A 21,731-nucleotide genomic window follows, 5' to 3' on the forward strand; every position below is an offset into this window, starting at 1 on the left:
ACACAGAAATGAGTATGACTAGCGTGTTTATGTACATCCTGTACAATACAACATGAAACCGTGCTCTTGTGTTCTCACAGATGACTCTACACTCCAATCCTTGATTCTCATGGCTGTTGCTAATTAATGAACTATTATTGGGATGATAAAAATAAACGGTATCAGCAATCTGACACATACTTTCTCCCATAAGCTTGTCAACAACCTTTATCATGGGTAAGCAGCGGGAGTAACTATGATATTTTATAGGGAAAATCACAAAATGTTCAATAACTTTTGAATTATAATTGTTACAGCAATGGGGGGTTGCACTATTTTGTTTAGAATTATAAGGACTATAACACATATACATTTTATTTAATCAAAACTGGCTTCTTTCCTAAAACCCAATTTTTGGTTATTTAATTAGAAAATAACATAACCATAATTTTGAGGGAAATGGGATTTGTAGTTGTACCATTTTGTTCAAAAGGACTATAACAAACTAAAACTTTATCAAAATCGTTCGGGCCATTTTTGAGAAAATTCAATTTTACCGTAATTTTTTGGGTAAATTACCACTAAAAATTGAAACTAAAAAAAAATGAAAAAAAAAACTCCTGGAGATACTATGGATTAGTAACTATTACTAGTTACTACCAACATACCGAATTTCATCAAGGATATATCCACTCAAAACTCAAACTTGAAAAAAAAAACAAAAAAACAATACTTTCTCCATATTACTATTTATAGGGGAAGAAAGTAAAAAGACATACAAAAGACATAACATTTATGTTTAGTTTTCTTTCACACTTATAAATAATATACAATCTAAAATTTAAATTCCTTATACTTCTTGGCTTGTTTATTTTCTTGTGATTGTTGCTTCTTCCTCTTATTCTGTAACAAAAATACTTAAGGGTAATTCAATCAGCATGAAAAAATCTTCATTTATCACATTTTAAAACCACTAATTTAAGATGGAATAACAAGACGACTGGTCTGTTCCCTCATAATTATTATTACCACATTTCAACTAAAAACAAAAATGTATTTGAGTTGTCATTAATCAATTCACCAGTGGTGAGGATGCAAAAGAGCACTAGGGCCTTGTCCTGGGGGGTTTTAGGACTGTATGGTGAGGATATCAGGCTTAACTGAATAGTATACTAAGAATATTAATCTAAAAAAAGTGTTTACTGTAATAAAAAGTCAGGTAAATTTAACAGAGTAAATCATTGGCCTTGGTTCTACTAAAACCAAATAATTTAGTAGAACCAAGGCCAATGATTTACTCTGTTAAATTTACCTGACTTTTTATTACAGTAAACACTTTTTTTAGATTAATATTCTTAGTATACAGCATTTAAATGCCAGTTGAATGTGTCTTTACAACTTAACAGTTTAACACCAAGGCAAGTGCTTTCTGTTTAGTATTTTCAAACTCAACATTATTTCAAACATTTTGAATAACAGTTTTCATGATTTAGGTCCGCTATCGATTAATGTTTAACCCAGTAAAGAAATATCCCTTTGAAACTGAAACTGAGCTTTCAGGACTGGGAAATCATCATCAAACAATTTTTATTTAAGGCTGCAAATCATACCCAGTTTCCAGTTTCTTATAAATCTCACTTTGCCAAAGGGAAAACATTAATTTGTCTCATGTTTATATACTGTAGATTTTTGAAAACACTGCAAGAATCCAGGCCAGATTTCTGGATATATGCTACCATGCTAGCTATTTTTACTTTTGTCACTTTTGACACTGTCTAAAATGATTATTTCATCCTCAAATAATGTACAGTTTAAATAAAAGATAATTAAAGAAATGGCTGTACTCTTGTCATTATCAATCGGCAGAGAGACCTATTTTACAACATTGAGTTGCTCGTTCCAGTGCATTTTATAGTTTTAATAGTGATATATTATTAAAATTTTAGAGCACTAGCTATTTTTTTTTTTTTTTTTTTTTTAGAGGTTGGCCTCTTTTAGCCTTCTATTTGCCCGTCCATGCCCGTGCGTGGAACGTATCCACAGCAAAGGAAGGGGTGAGCCGGTACAGTTCAAAGGTGAACTGTACTGATAAAATGTCTTCGGCAGTGACCAGGATCCGAACCCACGACATCGCTGCCTTGAGCCCGAAGTCTATGACGCTACTGACTGAGCCACCGACTCACCAAGCTATCCTTGATCATTTTTTTTAAAATTAATGGTCCTGGCTGAAGAACCACAAATCTTAATCAGTGACAAAGCTGTTATCTCATATTTATTCTTCAGTCATGTTTGTCTTGAAATACACACACAAATTAGTGAAGTGATATGTTACCTTCTGCCTGGCCACATGTTCTGCCAGCATATCTGACAAGTCCTCCTTCTGTAGCTGAGACTGTTGCTGGCGCAGTGTCTGTTCGTAGCGTTGTGCCATGGCGTCCGTATCTACCAGGTCTAGCTCAGATGGGTCCAAAGCCAGCTCCACAGTGTCCGAACGTCGAGTTCCTGCTGCTGCTCCCGCCACATCATACACATGTGTCGAGGCCATCATCGCACCTCCCACTCGATCCACCCGCTTTTCAGCCAGCACTTGGAACAACGCTGGTGTCTCGTTTCTGTCAGATTCAAACAGATTTTATTAAAAAACAACAACCTAATGATTGATCAGTATTTCCAAACTGAATATTTTAGCATGTTATCCTTTCATAGTTATACATCAATTTCACAACTCTTAGGCCTATAGGTTTAATTTTTCAGAATTTTTGAGATAACGGGATTTTAGGGATTAAAGTTAACTCAGTCTAATAAAGGGAAATTGTTCTGCTACTTCAGTCATTGATTCCACATAACATTTTGAGCACAAATAAATTCATAATTGGACACAGGCCTACATGGAGAGATAAATGAGGATTATATAGCGATCTCATATTGATAATGTGCCTTGGTAAGATGACTTGTGTTGATGACTCAAGAACACACTGAGAATGATATCATACTTTTATCACACTTTAATCAAATTAAAACTTGATATTCGTTTTTATACATAGGGCCTACTCAGATTTAGACAGTATCCTACATTATCATACACAACTTCAAAACACCACATTCTACTTTGCCTTAACTCATAAGATGAAAGATGGATGATTAGAAAACATCTTCCTTTCTGTTCATAAATTTACAAATCAATTGATAGTATCTTATTATTTATAAAGCCTCATAAAACATGTTTGTAATAATGTTTTTCTCACCCCTCCATCTCACTCTCTATCTTCTTCTTCCTAAGCTCTATGATCTCCGGAGTCTCCAGACCTGCAGGGATGCTGGTGATGCCTGAAGGAGTGACCAATCCCTCTGCTGGAGTCACAAGTCCTGTCTGATCTTGTTCTTCTCCTTCTCCCTCCTCTTCCTCCTCCTCCTCTTCACTCTCCTCCTCACTCTCAGACTCCAGCTCTCCCCAAGCAGTCTTGTCAACTTCCTCATCCACTTCATTTGCCTGATAATAGTTTAAATATTCATTTGATCGTATTTAAGTTGAAAACAAGTTACAGTAATATTAGATTCATTTCCATTTAGAGAAATCAGCTCTTTGGTGGCTAAAACTGCATCAGACGAGGTCAAGCCAGTTAGGTCTTTGCACTATTGCATGTATCTGTTGGTGTTTGAGGTTTTGAAACTGTGACACAATGACTATGTCCCACAATATTGAAATAAATTAAATTTGAGTTTGATGAGTTAAATAGAAAGATAATTCAATAAAAAAGTTCTTAAATAAGATTTGTCTAGTTAATACGATAACATTAGACTATTTTTTTTAACCTCTTTTAATGAGGTTTTTGTATTGATTTTAAAATAGAGTTGTATTTAGATAATAATTTATTTTTCTATCACTTCAGCGTAAAACTAATCAAAGGTTGAATGCAGCCAACCGGAGTAACTTTCTGGGAGCAATAAAAATTGAAAAAATGTATATATAACAAATATATAGCATATTTTTTATGTATTTATGATTTACTGGAGAACCATTAGCATAGGCCTACTTCAACATTCAAACTTCTTGAATTTTATAGTCACCTCCTGAGCTGGAGCGCTGGTGCCGAACACATCCCCGTACAGTGGCTTCCCTGACTCATCCACAGGAGGTTTGCCCCAGCCACCAGCGTGGTATCCAAAGGAGCAACCCTCTGGGATTGGTGCGTTCAACCCTGGGATCTTCAGGTTGGGGTATGAAGGTGGAGGTCCATATCTCTGCATGGCAATGAGCCAAGGGGGTGGTACCTTTACAGGAAAGACACACATAACTTAAGTACAAGCTAAAACTAGGTGAGAGAAATTCTACCGATACACTTTCTTGTTTGCTGTTATATGATCTAAATGCAAGCATTTTGAATTGATCCTACTAATATTATAAGTGAGAAAGTTTGGATGTATGGATGTATGTATGTTTGTGACAAGTAAACACGAAAAATACTGGTCGGATTGGGCTGAAATTTGGCATGATGATAGCTCACATTCCCGATTAACATATAGGCATATTCTTTTCTCAAAAATCCTTTTGGGCTCCGCCCTAGTGGCTCTGCTGTTCCCCATGTTAACCTTATGATTATTCATATTTAAAGGGAATTAAAGAATTTAGCCAGCTGTTTCAACTAAAAGAGTTGGTCCTATGATATGCAAAAGCATTAAAAATGTATAAGATTTACCAACAGGGTGCAGCGCTATTATTTTTTTCATTATTTATGAAAACAGCTAATTTGAACTAAGCAGCAACAAAAAACTGTGATACACAACGAGAACTGTCAAAGTAGGATTGTTTACAGTTATGTTTATGTTTTTAATTTCATGAATAATTTATGATATTTTGCGAATTTTTAATAATTTATCTTTCTCTATTGTGTAGGTGAAGTAGTAGAACATTATGGCTATGGTAGATGTGTAATACTATCGCATACCGTAAATTTGAGGAAGCAAAACCGTGTTCTCAAACCGTGTTTTCTCACATCGCAATTGCAAAGATCGGGTATAACTGCAATAAGCATTTTATACTTATTTGCCAACCCCGTACGAAGGACGTTTACTTTGCTAGTATGAAATAAATAGAATTTTTCAAATTATAGGTCAATCATTTGAAAACCGTCTAAAGTTTTCACACAAAGCAAAAAATATAGGTTAGTTTAACCAAGGAAAATTAGAGGCTAAAAACAAAAACACACTAAATTTTGAAAGAGGATTGCAGTATGAAAAACAAGGTTGAAACATTTTGAATCTAACAACAAATTATACACTCAACTTTTACATAACCAGAAAATAACATGCACGGCTATAGTTATCCTACTTCAATAAATAAAAAAAAAACTTTTTTAAAGGAAAAGTTAAGTGAGTTATAAAATTCTGGTATGGTCAGCCTATATTGTCTACAAATAGGTGAACACAATTTTGTAAATCATACTACACAATTTAAACTTGTTTACTGACAGCTGTTACTAATGTACTATAAACTGGCACTCTGGATCAATTGTATACACAGAGAGGATTGTGGTAAGTATTGTACCTTGTGAGCGTTGGCTCCCACAGGCATCCCAAGTGCTGTCCTCAGCTCATCAGACAAGTCACCCGGCTTCTTTTCCTTCAATCTGGTCTCAAACTCCTTACCTTCATAGTACAAGTCACCGTGGATAGTGAGGCGAGGTTTTGTTTGCCATCTGGAAAAAATGCATTAGTAAATTGATTACATTTGCCATTATTAAGTGATGATATATATGATTATATATATGTGATTATATTATATGATTATTATTAATCAATAAACTAATGATGCTTTCTATCAGTATGTTAAAGTTATGTAGTAACAAGACCAGTGTTTAAACCATACCTATAAAAATGGGTATTATAGTATGACATTAAAAAAATCACACAGCTTTCTTAAAATTTTTAGGTTAAGTATTGGTACGTGTTGCCATGATATAACAACTGACAACAAATCATTTTTATCCAGAACCACGGCAAAGAAATATATATAGCATACCAACCTCAACATTTTATTTATTTATTTATTGGCCAGATCCCCACTCCTGAGATTGACATAGGCCTACATTGATAAAATTATGTGTCCAATCGATTTCTTTTTTCTTTTAATGTAAAGATTTATTTTTAATGTGTTACTTGCTACACAACATTTTACTTTACCTTATTGAGACTGTTAAGAGTCAAGATATTTAGCTTAGTAACTGTAATTTGTTACACTCACTTGAAAAAAGCATCATGCAGTTTTTGGTAGTCAATGTCAATTTTCCCAAGCTTGGGTCTTGCCCGTTCCCTCATCTTAGCCTTAAGAGTTCTTTGATCTTCTTTCTCCTGTAATGAAGCTCGCATCTCCATGATACCTGTCTTTTTTATGAACTCTGGAAGGTCAAACGGTGGTTTTTCTATACCTCTCTTCCCTTGAAGGTACTGTAAATAAATAAATCAAGATATCAGTTAACTTTTGAGTATAAAGCTTAAATGACATACTCACATGTTGGAAATATCAATAATTATTATTTCAAATATCATACATGGAGTAAAAGATTTTTTTGTATGATGAATATTTATACCAGAATTTACTTCTGCTCAGATATATACTTACTTTTCTCTTGAAGCACCAGTGTCTAGGCACAGGCACTGTGTTTCTATGTGCTTTCAGTTGCACCAGCAGTTTGGGGTCTCGTGCTGTTACATCATGCATCTCTACCACATCTGGGCGACTGACTAGCTGTTTCAGCTCTGCCACACTGAGCCTCGTTAACTTCTTCATCTTACGCTTGGACATCTTGGGCTTCTTATCAGCTTCTTTACCCTTTTGTTAAAATGAACAGGAAAACATTATTGATATTGAACTAAGAAGAAAACCATATCATCTTTATTTTTATGATAACATTCATAATTCTAAGTTACTAAGATGTATTTTAGAGTACTAGGACCTAGGTTTAAAGATTGTTTTGGGGGAAAAGGCTTACCTAATAGGAAAAGTTAATCCTAGGACAAGAACAGAAAAAATAGAAAATTTAACTGTCAATGACTATTTTTGATGGAGGAAGTTTTCAGTTAGGGGAAAAACGTCTTTTGATCGAAAAGTAGATCTTTGTGTATGGTGTAAAGTTGTTTTTTTTTTCTAATGCTTCAACGAACTCTAAAAAAGGTTCTAAGCCTTTTAGTTTTGTTAGTCGTAGAGATAAAAATATAGTACCAGTACTAAGCATACATATTTGGTTTTATCTGACAGTTTGAATTGACTACCATACAATACCAGAAAGATAATACCTCAAGTGGTATTATTTTTACATGAAGACAAGTGCTCAAATGTTAGATTTTCAATTTTGGAACCAATATTGACAGTAGGCCCTATTTATTTGTAAAGAAGCCTAACTAAAATTGCACCTATGGCCAAAAAAGTTTTAAAATAATCACATCTCAGTTGAACTTTATTGGTTACAATATTGTTATTAACCGTTTCAGTGAAATGCGACAATATTTCATTGGTTGTCTTTTTCCCGAAAAGTGATATGGAACGAAATATCATTGTTTGAGTTTCATCCGAAAAGTGCTGAGCGACAATGTATTTTGCCGTCGCGACTTTTGGTCATGTGAGTTAAAATGGGCATATAGGTTGACTCGGTTGTTGTTTCGAAACAGCGTTGGTTTCTTTCGATTCCTCATACGAACGAAGCCCAATATATTGTTCTTTAGCACTTTTGAGATAAAAATTTTTATTTTTACAGATATTTTTCTCACACACTAGACTTTGCCCCCGTGGTAAGCCTAGCACTTTTCGGACAAAACAAGTCGATAAATCTAGCATTTTTCAGTAAAAGTTACAAAAAAATTCTAGCATTGAAAGGGTTAAAAGATCTGGCTTCTAATACTTTTCATGCAATGTTCTAATTAATGCCACACAATTGTGATTCTTCTTCTTCAGTGATTCTTGACCTACACTGCATGTTTAACAACAACTATGTCAAAAAACATAGAGTCCAGCTAGCTTACTAGAGAAAAATTAACTGGAACTACCTTTTTTTAAATAATTCCTATCCTTCCACTCAGCTTTCTTCTAAATTACATTGTATCGTTCAAGAATATTATCAATGTTAAAATTATTTGACAACAAGACCAGTTGCTAAGAAGAGACTCAGGTAGTTTACTAATAACATAACATGAATTTAGTACCTCTTGCTCTTCAGGCTCATCCTCCTCATACTCGTCAGCCAGTTTAGGCACCTTGCGCAGAGTCGCAGCTAGAGCCTTGGCTCCAAGCTCCTTGGCTGCAGCTAGATCCTTGCTGATGTCTGGAGTCACCACTGGCTCGGAGATGCGGAATGTTTCAAATATACGAGCAAACTGACGATACATCGGCTCCAGTTGGTGCAAGCCCAATGTTTCTTGGATGTATCTAGAAAGGTAATACTTTTGATAAAAATTCATCAAACTCATTGAATAAAAAAAACTTTTTTTAAACCTCTATCGATAACCCTCATCTGTCAAACAGATTTGTTTGAAACTTTTAACAAGCCGTTTTCATGCTCTTAATATTCATAGGCTATCTTGTGACACTTGGTTTGACATTATATTGTAATTGTCGTAATATAATTTGTTACCAACAGTGTCTATTACATTTTTGTGTATCTATTGGTTTTTTTTTAAGGAACTAAGTCCCACCTGCACATCATAGGATGCTTGCTCTAGCCTGGGACTGTTTTACACATTAGGTCTAATTCAGGCTACCTAGAGATTATTAAAATGGTATAATATTACCTGTTTCCGTCTGTGATCCTATAATTGTTGTATAGAGCAACCGGTTTCAAGGTTATAACCTCATCTTCAGGCTCTTGTTGTCACTCTTGTGAGATCGTCGAGTTTTACAAACACACAAAAACACTAACATTTAAATAAACAAACACGAGACATTGACAGACGAAGACGATTAACATAAATTCGGGAACTAGTTCCACACACGACGCGGCACGGGCAAACGTTTTGTCATGACTGGGCAAAATATGATCCTGTGTTATAGGATCACAGACGGAAACAGGTAATATTATACCATTTTAATATTCAAGAAGTGATCCTGGAACAAATAACATCAATACCTCTGAGAGATTAGCAGCATAATCTCAAGGGTAGGCCTATCTCAATAGTGATTGACTGGATTTGCACCTGAAATTTTTGCCCCAAGATATGCTAATAGACCAGCATGCACGTTAAGATTTTCTGAAACTTAAGAACAGAAGCCCACAACTACACACAATGTTGATGAATCCTTAACCCCCTGATAAATGTAATTTCGGCACCTTCAGTTTGACTTTGAACTGTTAAAATTATTCTTAGTTCTAAGGAAAATTATATGCTATAGGCCTATCATATAATAATAAAATATCAATCATAACTTACTCAATCTCAACATCCTCGTTTTCTTTGTCAGATTTGTCCTTGCTCTTGGAGTCATCTTTTTGAGAAACCTTTTGTTTTTCTGCCTCCAGTTTTTTCTGCTGTTTAGCACGCTTCTTCCTCTTCTTTTTTCGCTTGTTTTTACTGGCTCTTTTTTCCTTCCCTGTTTCATTTCCTGGCTGTGAGTTTTCATCTTGATTGTCTTCCCAATCATAATCATCTTCATCCTCAAAGTCTTCAAAAGATGTTTCCATCGGTTGCAAGTCATTACGAGAATCTCTTGATTCTAAAATAATAAAAAGAAATACTTAAAAACTGTATTTTAAGTGGATGTCTGTATTAATTCCCACTCATACAACTTTTTCTTTGACTTTCTATAATAATAAGATAGGCTACATCTGTTTTTCAAATTTTTCAAAAAATTACTTACCTATGATAAACAAGTTTGGATGAGTAGGACTTTACTGAAATTAGGTGTTATTTCATAAAACATCTTCCATACAGATACAGACGTATTTATATTATACAAGTAACCAAAAACCTTGTATCAAATAATTACAAAAAATAAAATTTGGCATAACAGGCAGAAGATCAGTACATACATAAGAGATAGATTTATAGGGATGCACTGTGGATGCGTTGCTCCCTGGTGTGGATTAACGTCCGCACTAGTGAGTACTACAACTATCCGCAGTACTATCCTGATAATTAGACCAATTCGTAAATTACAAGGAAAAAATGTTGTTTGGATTCCACTACAAACTGTTGATCCCTTAGTTGCCATTAGCTGTGTGGGCTATTAATTTACAGCTGTGTCTAAGAAACATGTTGGCCTTAGTCACTAACAAGACTACAAGATCGCGCCACTCATCCTTCACTCATATTTCCAGGGTTAAAATACGCACATAGTGGCGTCCCCATCTTAAATAATTGAATTGAATTGAATTGAATACCTATCTCTTCAGGTTGCATGCCAAGTTGTTTGGCTCTCTCAGTCTTGAAGGCAAGAGCTTGCTCCAGAGCTACAGGTAGTCTCAGTTCTCTCTGTGGTGGAGGTTGTTGTTGTTGTTCCTGGGAGTTGTCAGGTGACTCTCCACTGGTAGGGGGGGCCTGCACCACTACTGAGGGGGTGGGAGTGTCCACTTGTAAGTTGATCACTGAACTGGGCTCCGGGTCTACACCAGGGGGGCCAATGACCATATCGATGCCTGGTGGCGGGGGCATCGCAACTGTCGTTTGAATAGGAATCACTTGAAGAGTGGCTGGCTGTTGAAGACTTGTTACCACTGAAAAACATTTTTTTATAAATTATTGTGAACTTAGATACTAACCCATTCATAACCTTACATAAAAAAAATACTGCACTAAATACAACCTTAGACATTACATCCCCATGTTAAATTTGTAGCCAGCTTTTTTATCAAAATCGTTGTAGTTGATGTGAGCCACCTACAGATTGCGCTGATCTTAATTACTAAATTATCTCGAATACACAATCTTCTTAACCAAGTCAAACTTCGGGAATGACTTATGATAAGTTATAGCAACTGTTATGACCCATCAACCTGGTCAGCAACAAAAAATAAGGTATAAAATAGAATTTAAGATCCTAGCACATTCTTTGACTGGCTTACACAATTACATTCTTTTTTAATAAAAAAATCGATACAGCATATAGATCCAATAGATCTTTAGTCCATATAGATGGGAAGTCTACTTCAGTATCCAATAGTCAATGATACAACGTAAAAACATCATACGTAATGTGCATACTGTAGGACATTACATATATTTTTGTGAAGTTTTTGAAATATTTCTTTTATATTGATTTTGTTATTGATTTATTATTTGACAAGATGCTTTAGCAGCTCACCAGTTGCAGATGTAGGTTGGATGGTAGATACGTTGAGGGTTACAGGCAAATTGGCTGTCACTGGAGAGAAGTCCAGAGTAGCTGTGGTCAAGATAGCGGTTGGAATAGTTGAAGCCGCAGTAACTGCAACCACCTGTACCTACAACCACAACAACAATATCACACAGCTGAGCAATTGAAACAGGTAATTGATAAACAGAAAAAACACATTAGGTAAATAAGACTGTTATTGAATGAACCCGATACAACAAGAGCTCTGCCTCACCAGTGATAGAAAATGCAATCCTCCATGGCGTGTTATTTGTCAGTTGGTGCTAAATGAATAAGTGAAAGAAACTACTTGAATCCATGCTGCATAAATAAAGCTACAAAAAGCATGTAAAGCTTCATCCATGCGGCTTAACCTAAAAGTATTTACAAATGACATCGACAGATTTTGATCATTAGCTTCGAAAGATTGGACAAAAAAATGCCGGTTTCTGCCGCTTGGCTTGTTTCCAATCCAACAATGGTTTGGGGTGGTATAAAATCAAGAGCATTTAAAAAGACCACTTGTTATCAAGGTTCCACTGTGTGAGAGATGGCCATGTTTTTTCACATTAATTTTGTTGTTAACAATTTGAATTTGTGAACTTACGGTTTGTATATTATCCTGCTGTTCAATTAAAGCTTTTTGTTGCAACTGGAACAGTTCTTGGTCTTCCCTTTGTTTTTCTGCCATAGCTGTCTGAAAATATAAAAAATTCCTTATTTTTGAATAAATTAAATTAAATTGTGTATAAATTAAAACAAAACAGTTTAAAATATAGGCTATTTTTTATGTTAGGCCTATGTTTTCAGGATTGCTTAAAAGAGAACACATTTGAACATTTTAAGTTTTGATTTATTAATCATCACACCAATTGAACATTACTAGATACTTAGGATAAGTCACATTTTAATACAACAGTTACCGAGGTTCTACTGGAGGTAAGAAACCTAGCCTACTAAACAGGCTGTGTAGCCAACCTTATAAATTCAAATCACCAATAACTTTATCAGGAATATGTGTATATAACATCTCACGTACAAAAAGTGTTTGGTAGTTGATGCATTTGATAGTTAAAACCTTTTTTTACCATTCAATAAAATTCTGAGTAGGCCTACTGTATTGCTATTTTGAATGATAATATTTAGTAAACACAACACACCAATCAATGTATTTAGATTATTCTGAAATTTTAGGGAAGGAGTGTATCCTTTATACAGTAGCCTACTAAATTTAGAGACAAAAAGGCTCAACACAAAAATCTTTTGTAAAGCCTTTTTTATTTTATATTTAGCTCAGAAAATATTACTTGTAAGCTAACTGTATTTGTTGTATGCTAGATTTTTCATTTTATGAAATCAGATTATAAGTAAGTAGGCTACCTACTTTGTTTTACTTTGATAACTTAAAAAAAGTTGATTTTTCAGTGGTATTTTCTTTTTCTTCACCAACACGTAGGCCTATGTAATTCATCATGATGAATTTTTCATTATCGCAATTCTTCTTTTTCACCATTCTATATACTATCTAGGCCTATTAAAAACTACTGATTTTCAGAGATCCAAAAGTTGTCTGTATGCCTACTTTTTACATCATACTTTAACAGCACCACATCACAATCTGTTTAGGCTACTATCCATACTGTTACACCATGTTTGAAGCATTTAATTTTCGACTAAAGAATAACATTGACTGGCAATGTAGTGCGCTGAAAGGGCAATATGTACGGTAAGGAATATTTTTAGCTTAAGGTTACGCTACACCATTTTAGTCAATAATAAAACTACTTACTGCCAATTAACACAGGGCCTATAAACTAAGCTAAGTTACAACTTCAACAAAAAAAATTATTGACATTACATTTGATTACTATTTTGTTAACAGTTCATACTGTCACCAAATGTAGTTTTTTAACCCTCTTGATGTTAAGACGCTCACAGCAACGAGGTCTATTCAATGAGCGTCTGACCTTCCGGATGCACCTTCTCGTCTCACACTAGCGACTGTTTGAGGCCACTAGTTACCCTCCAGCCAGCCAATAGAACCCGCTTCTTTAACTGTATTCAATAAACGCAGGTGTGGCCGTAGCCTTGTGTAGCTTAGTAGGTTTTTAACAATCCCGTGAACTTAATGGCTCCGTCAGATCAGTTTGAAACCTTTAATAAATTATCAATCGTCGGTTCACTTAGGTTTTTTACTGTCGCTAGCCACCATCTTTTTTTTCATTTAACTCTGTAAAATATTTTTTTATGTTTTGTATTTTAAAATATTTGATCATATAGGCTATTTATTACAACTCGATATGTCCATATTCAACCAAAATAAAAGCAAAAACAAAAATCTGTGTCCTCCTCTATACTAATGTAAAAAGAAGCAAAACAGGTACGGTATTATGTGTTATTTTGTTTGTTATATTGTGTGCCGCGGCTTAGAAATCGGCTTCACAAAAAAGAATTGATTATGGAGTTATCCAGGGTTCGACCTTGGGGCCTCTGTTATTTTTAATATACATAAATAACCTGGGCAAAATTAACTTAAACAAAGGGCAGATCTTTCTGTACGCCAATGACATGACGCTCTTGTTCGAGGGCGACAGCTGGCCGGAGGTGTACATTAACGCCGAACGCGGCCTTCTCACTGTCAAGCGATGGTTCGACCAGAATAAGCTAACTGTTAACTTATCAAAAACAAAATACATGCCGATTTCACTAAGATCTGATTATGATCCTTTAGATTTAGATTTAAAATTACATAGTTGTGGTGCCGAGATTGAATGTGACAAGTGTGAAGGTATTGAACGTGTGAATGAGTTTAAGTATTCAGGGGTGATGTTTGAGAGCCGGCTGAAATGGACTAGTCACATAAATCAAATTAGATGTAAACTACATAAATTCATTTTTGTTTTTTCTAATATATCCAAAATTTTACCTCTTGATCTTTAAAAAAACATTTACCATGCATACATACAGTCTATTCTACAATTTGGGAATCTAGCGTGGGGTGGTGGCTATAAAAGTATTCTGGCCCCTATCAAAATTATTCAAAAAGCCATTATAAAAATTGCTCTACGGAAACCTCGCCGAAGAATAAAGTATTTTTCATTTAATTTCATTTCATTTCTACTAAACTCAATAATTCTGCCTACTGTCACACAAGGAGGACATTGTTTATGTAAGGTGGACCCTCCACACCAGCTAAGCACACACTATATTAAGCTTTATATGGATTGGAAATGCAGTAGAGCCCTGGTTAACCGAAATAAAGGGGGGAGAGCCGTTTCGGATAACCAATTTTTCAGTTAAGTTTAATCCATCATATGCTAAAAATAGCCTAGCCAAGGTATCACCACAGTGTGTAGGAAAAATGAATTTAAGAGAATGTAGGCTATATATAATTCAGTGTTTTATTTTAGCTACAAAAATGATACAATGGGATAGAAAATGCTTTAAACCAGACAACTGAAGTTATTAGAACCATTTTACAGCCCTATATTATTTTATAGACCCGTTTCGGTTAAACAATTTGAATCTGCGCATGTACAGTCCAACCTCGGTATAACGAATCTGAAGGGACCGAACTGAATATTCGTTATACCAAGGATTTCGTTAAAATGAGGTTCGTTATATAGAGGTTAGGTTTGCAGGAATTTCGCTAAGTCGAGGTTCAGAACCAGCATCAGTCTATTTAAAGGTTGGGATTGGACCTCATTAAAACACAATTAAAGTAGCATAGGCTACAATACTTTACAGTGTACAATGTTTACATTGTAAAGTAGAATCTCGATTATCCGGGATACTAAAGAGAAGGGAACTTTAATATTGCGCAATCATGACATTTATAGTCATTGACCTTGGTACAGGTTACAAACTTTAAGTTTAAAATCACAGCTTACTGCTTACTCCAATCCACCTAAAACCTAGCCAAACAATGTATTGCATAGCAATAAACCACGTAAAGAACAAAACAAAACAGTAGAGAGTTTTGTAAGCTACTGCTCGTGATAGACCGGTGGTAGGCTACAGTAGTGCTTTAAATCACAATAGAGGAATGTACTGTAATTATCATGAACTTAGTACAAATCATATTGAAAATAATAAAAATATTAGATAGGCTAAGTCGTTATTGAAGTGTATAATTATAGCCAACTTAATAAAAACAATCGTAAAAGGAATGTTAAGATATCCATGTTGCTATTCTTTTTCTTTGCCTTGATCTTCTATTCTTTTTCTTTCTAAGGTTTCTCTTCATCCAAAAATTGTACAATTCACCATTTTTACTTATCACCCAATCACAGCTTACTACACATTAAGGCGCCATCAGTCCTCGGTGAATGAAATCGGTTCTCAGTTAGATGTAAACATAGCGCGCATGCAACGACGACAGCAGACAGGGATGTGTAAAACGGAGCAGACGAATGTTAGCGCAAGCGTTGACGTCACCTTTCCATTTCATTTTATGAAGAAACAGATTTTTCAAAAGCAATAATGGTGGTGGGGGGTTCGTTGTATCGAGGGAGATACGCAGACAATTCGTTAAGTAGAGGTTAAATTCGCTATGTAGAGGTTCTGACAATGATAAATTCGTTATATTGAGGTGTCTTATTTTAGCCGGGATCATGAAAAATTCGTTAAATCAAGGTCGTTGATATGGATTGTTCGTTATGTAGAGGTAAAATATACATTGTGTCTTATGGAGAGTTCTAGGGGATTTAAAAAAGTTCGTTATATTGAGGTTCGTTATATCAAGGTTAGACTGTAGTAAGACCTCAAGGTTACACTTGTCAGTGCAACGCCTTAGCCACCGTGAAAATTGCCACTAAGCACACTAGTGCTTGTCAGTGGCGGATCTAGAACAGTCACAGGGGGGGGGGCGACCCGGGGGGCTAAGGGGTTCGGGGGTACTCCCCCCCCCGAAAAATTTGTATAAACTATGCATCCAAAATGGCAGTTATATACCATTTGTCACAATTTGTATGCACTACTGTATTACATGCAGTAAAAATCTATATATAGGCCTATGTATGCCCGAGGGGGGGCAGTTGTCCCCTTCGCCCCCCCTCTGGATCTGCCCCTGGTGCTTGTAGGGGAGATTCAACGAACTAATACCCAGAGCTATAAGTTATACCAGGGCTTAGGTTTTTATGTGTGTTAAGTTTGAAGGATTAAGAGTTTACTTAGTGTTTTTAGGATATTACAAAGCTTTAATAAGATTAGTTCAAAACAAACTTTTAAGGTGAATCTACTTGGAAATAACAGTAAAGTACGTATCATTAAGTACTACTATTCATAAAAAATAAATATAAATAACTTAGAGAGATAGGACAATTTCCCCAGACCACACAATATTGGTTTACATCGCCAAGCACTTCCCTATAACATCAAGTAGATAAGGGCGTGAGTAAATGCCAAACTTTCGAAATACCAATATTAGCCTATCTCATTATATTTTCTAGTCAGTTATATTGAAACGTAGCAAAATGAATTTTGCGCCAGTAGCTGCTGGTCAATGGGTGTGGAAAAGTGAAATTCAACTTTTAGTTTCAGGGCCTAGCTGTGTTATGTTATTCCTTGGTCGCTGGTTTAAAATCCAACCAGCATTAAGCCTACACAGTGTCATTGTTTTATCTTTACCTGTTGCAGTCTCAGTAGTTCCTCTTGTCTAATCATTTCCTGTTGTTCCAGCATCAATTTCTGCTGCAGGACTTTATGCTGCAGATCGTCAGACATCTAGTGAATCATTAAAATGTTAGACATGTATAAAACAACACTTGCATTTGGTACTTACTCAGGACCCAGACCCCAGCTTAAACGTTCTAAAACCACTTTTAGACTATTCTAGGACATCAATACTACAACTTTATTAAAGATTTTTTTTGGCGCCGAGGCCTCCTTTTATTACTAATTAAATATATAAACAATAATCCCAACACACTAGGGGGCCGGTAAGAATTCGGGATGGGGGAGATAAAACGTGGTTATACATGGGGAGAAAAGGGTAATTCAACGGGTAAAAGGGTAATTTATAGGTAATTACCCAGCAAGAATGGGAAATTAGTCGGTATAAATGGGTACTTTCCTTTGCCGCCGACGACAACGAGCAGAGCCGGTAGGGACAGGAAGACGATCAGAATTGTACCTATTGTACCATATGATATAAATAAAAACAATAACAAAGTAAAAATAAAGTTGTTTGTTTATTTTATCCAATACATATTTAGTAAAAAAATGGCTTTAAAAATATTTAAATAGGTCAATAAAAAGTGGTGTAACATCTATCACCTGTGTGAATAGCCCATCCTTAAGTTACCTCTAAAAACCTTAAGTTAAGTTTTCAGTCTTCTTTTGTTTGAATATTGATAGTTTTATTAATTCAAGTTCATTAAAAACTGTTCTTAACTGCATTTTTACATTCAAAACATCAATAAAACATGAAAACAGATCATAACCTATTTCCATGTTTGTTTACATAAAATAAAAATAATTTAGAAACAATGTTTCGAACCGAATCTATATTGATATTTCTACAGACATATGTTACGAATACATAGAGAAAACAAACTCCTCAAGGAGTATGGAATTAATAAATAAATATACATATCTATGCAATTAACTAACACAAGTTGTTACTCGCTTATCGTGTTTACAGTAGTTCATGTTGGTGACACTGGGTGCGCTGGTGTCTACAAAATCTGATTTATTAATAGGGTTATTTATTTGTTATTTAGTTTCATGGTTTGTACATTACTGTTTGGTTGTAAGTTTTATCTGGGTAACGAGTTCTCTTATAAAATCGATTTATGAAATCATAGCCTACAGCAAGTTTGGTTGGTCTGGTTAGTTTAGAACAGTTTCATTTCATAATGAACAATTATTTTTTCCTCATGAAATCATACAGCAAGTTTGGTTGGTTTGGTTAGTTTAGAACAGTTTAGTTTCATAATGAACCATTATTTTTTCCTCGTGAAATCATACAGCAAGTTTGGTTGGTTTGGTTAATTTAACAGTTTCATTTCATAATCAACAATTATTTTTCCTCATGAAGGTTGGTTTGGTTAGTTTAGAACTGTTTCATTTCATTATGAACCATTATGTTTTCCTCGTGATATCATACAGCAAGTTTGGTTGGTTTGATTAGTTCAGAACAGTTTCATTTAGGCTAATAACCCTCCGAGTGTCATGCGTCGCTGCAGCGACTCACGAACACTGTTTACGGCAAAGGCTCTATGACTGACTGAATCGGATTGAACTGGATCGAGTTAGGTATCGTTCTTTTCCTTAAAATTTAAGCTTTCTCCAGAGGTCTGTCTCAGTGCTGTATGTTCTCTGAGCCGATCGTAATTGTAGCAGACAGCTGACGTGCCTAATTGTAAACAGGTTAGTTAACCTCGGACCGATGACTGATGTGTTTTATTACGTTTATCATTGTTTTAGTGTTAAAAATCAAAAGTAGTGATATACGTGGTGCATTATAAGAAGATTTAAGTGATTTTGAAGGGCTGGTTGATGATCCTGAAGAAGTAGGTAGTGATATTGATGTAAATTATCAGCCAGATTCCTAGCTATGGTTAGGCTATGCATTCTTAGCTAAACGCAATGTACTGAAATCTGTTTTTCACTCATAACTTATTTATTTGATAACTTACCTCACTATATGATTATATATTTGTAATCCTCATAAAATTTAGAACAAAGTGGCTATTTTCAAATATTTATAGGCCTATAATTTATACAATTTCATTGAGCGCAAACTTATTTTTTTTTTGAAAATTTTCCAAAATATTTTTTTTTTACCTAAAAAATTTTTTTTTAACAAATGTTCCTTATGTTTTATATATAATATTGAAGCCCATGATTTTCCAAACAAAATGGTATATGGAACAGTATAATTAACATTGTTTTTAAGCTACTCAGATCCGTTTTAATAAAACCTTACAAATGAGCTAAAAATAGGCAGACATTAAGGCCAAAACAAGGGACACTCGGAGGGTTAATCAACAATTATTTTTTCCTCTGTTATTTTTTCAACATGCATTATGGCTAAAAACTTGATAAATTACTGCCTAAACCAATTTGGTAAGTTAAACCAACTTACGAAGTTATGAGGAAATAAAGAGTTTGCCTAGGCCTACCGTAGTTTATTGTCTACGATAAGAATCACAAGCTGTAAGTTATCAACCTCCACATTTTTATTCTTAGTAGGGTAATAAGACATAAATCCATATATTTAACTTAATACGCTAACTTAGATGGGAAGTTGGTTCCTGTTGGAGCTGTTGTGGCTGGTGAGTTAAACTTAAGGTTTTTTTGTTTTAAGACTTAGCTTACACACATTTAAATTACATTTTATACCAATTAAGCCCTACCTAAGTTATATATACCTAAGCTATATACCATATAAGCTACCTAAGTTAAGTTACATCAAAACCTTTTAAGAAACATTTTTTGACTGTGACGTGACTCACCAGGACTGATGTGTGTGAATAGACCCAAAGTTAAATCAGTATGCAAGAGCAATTAGAATGAAGATTAAACTGTAGGCCTAGACAAACTAATGGCATGTGGAAATGCTTAACATAATGCAATGGTTGATCATTGCAGACTTAGGCTATTATTTCTCATTTAGGCCTAGAACTAGGCAGGATGATAGCTTTAGTTTGGGCTGTCGTTACTGCATTAAGTAAAGTCCTAAAAATGAAGGCCTTTTACGTAAGTCATGGTCTAACTTAAGGAGGCTATAGAATACCAAAGTTGCAGGCCCTAACCTATCCAAATCATAAGCATAGGTCTAACATTTGTCAAACTTAAGATAGGGTAGGGCCTGATTGCTGTTACAAACCATGATTTATGCAAAATAAATGTAAAAATATGTACGTAAGTATATAAATGTAGATATATAATAGCAAATGCAGATACATAGTAACAAATTGTAGACACATCAAACATAACTAACTTAAGTACATAATAACAGAATTCATGAAAAGGGTTATCGATTTTAGGTTGCCGTTGTAAGGCCTTTTAATATCTAAACTAAACGATTGGTACATCTTATAATAGGGAATTTTCGACTTAAAAAGTGTTACGAGATGTTCCTACATTATAATCGTAAAATGATTGGTCCTGACAGGACTTATATAGCCTATCTTAACTTAGTTCCCTTAAATTTTTAGGTTAACAAACAGAGGCCCGGTGGCTGGATATCTATCTAGCGAAAAACAAACTTGGATTAAACTAAACTACACTTTACCAACCTTTAATTTGTAGGTGAACACGCCACCGAGATCCGAGTAAATTTACGTATTATGACTTGTTCGTATTTAGAATATTTACTAGGCTTACGACAAAGCTAAAGTAGTAGCAGTAGCAGCCATCCCCATTGCATAAACTCTAAAAAACAACAAACACATTTTTCTTTGTTTTTACTTGGTCGTTAGTTACTCGGCTGGACTGATAGTCATGAAGCGCTATTTAATTTATATTAAATAAAGTGTTAGAGCGTAGATTAAACATACCCGTGAAAATGTGATTCATTTAACTCCGAATTACATATACGTAGGTCAATCACATACCAAACATTAACAATCTGCAGATACTTAAACATAAGCAGTGATAAGTATTTTGACGCCACAGCCACACTACACTGTTTTACCCAACTTCACAAGCAAGGATAGTCTATCTATAATACAGCTATTTGCCGTCAGTACTCTTACCGTACACTGCACGGTAAAGCATTTTACGGTGCACTTAGTCAGCTGATGAAATAAATAGGTACAGGTAGTTACGACTCAAGCGCCAGCTTAGCTAGAACTACCGTAATTGCAACCACCTATTTTATTTTTTTAAATATAAAAGTAGTGGAGAACTGCCGGTTTTACCTCACTTTAGACACGTTTTTCCCATGTTATTCTTATGGGGATTATTTTTGGCCACCAAATCTAAAATCCTGATCTTTGCCTGCAAATCCCTATAAAATTGTCAAACCTTATTTCTTAGTTATTCCCCATAAATATATTCGATATTAAGCAAAAATAAAAAATAAACTAATTATTTCATTTATTGACCCATGTATGTGTATATGTATAGTAGTATAGTTTGTCGCAGCCGTTTTTTGAGGTGCGTCGTCATTTTTGGGCCAACTCTCCCCCCCCTCACCCCCTCACCACTCCCCTCTGCCCCATGCACAATTGCTAGTACATCTACCATTCCCCTTTCCAGTTGATATATTATATTTCTATTTCAAAATCATGTATGTGTGTGGTTTGCACGCGAACTCGGCTCATGGCGTGGGCGCGCTCCTGGTCGCGGGCATGCTCCCTTGGACATCCTTTGTGGAAATCCATGAGTTCTGGCTACTTGGGAACCCAAGCCATTTGACATACAATAAATCACCCTTCCTCCTAATTACCTTTTCTACTAAATACATGTCTTTATACTTGGTCTT

At 35.0% G+C, this 21,731-nt stretch overlaps 1 protein-coding gene across 1 annotated transcript; it reads right to left on the reverse strand.

Moving 5' to 3' along the window:
• Positions 1-755: 755 nt before the first annotated feature.
• Positions 756-20,662, reverse strand: LOC128988378 (splicing factor 3B subunit 2-like). Its single transcript, XM_054409625.1, has 14 exons — positions 20,542-20,662; positions 16,925-17,020; positions 11,904-11,993; positions 11,267-11,405; positions 10,347-10,679; positions 9,397-9,679; positions 8,176-8,398; positions 6,599-6,808; positions 6,221-6,423; positions 5,525-5,675; positions 4,048-4,251; positions 3,225-3,469; positions 2,312-2,591; positions 756-882 (listed from the first exon to the last, which is right to left on the reverse strand). Exons 2-14 carry the CDS (start codon positions 17,018-17,020, stop codon positions 814-816), a joined length of 2,526 nt encoding a protein of 841 aa, XP_054265600.1. The 5' UTR covers positions 20,542-20,662; the 3' UTR covers positions 756-813.
• Between the last annotated feature and the right edge of the window lie 1,069 nt (positions 20,663-21,731).

This window comes from Macrosteles quadrilineatus, unplaced genomic scaffold (assembly GCF_028750875.1).
Source record: "Macrosteles quadrilineatus isolate MER2022 unplaced genomic scaffold, UCM_ALF_1.0 Scaffold_1__1_contigs__length_201487025, whole genome shotgun sequence".
NCBI classification, from domain to species: Eukaryota; Metazoa; Arthropoda; class Insecta; order Hemiptera; family Cicadellidae; genus Macrosteles; species Macrosteles quadrilineatus.

What these genes read in the sequence shown, in the direction of transcription:
- LOC128988378 (XM_054409625.1), bottom strand. Translation starts at nt 17,020, where the DNA reads ATGTCTGACGATCTGCAGCATAAAGTCCTGCAGCAGAAATTGATGCTG. An exon ending in CATGCAACCTGAAGAGATAG is followed by an intron (nt 9,680 to 10,346) that starts GTATTCAATTCA and finishes TTATTATTTTAG; the next exon opens with AATCAAGAGATTCTCGTAAT. An exon ending in ACTGGTGCTTCAAGAGAAAA is followed by an intron (nt 6,424 to 6,598) that starts GTAAGTATATAT and finishes ATTTATTTACAG; the next exon opens with TACCTTCAAGGGAAGAGAGG.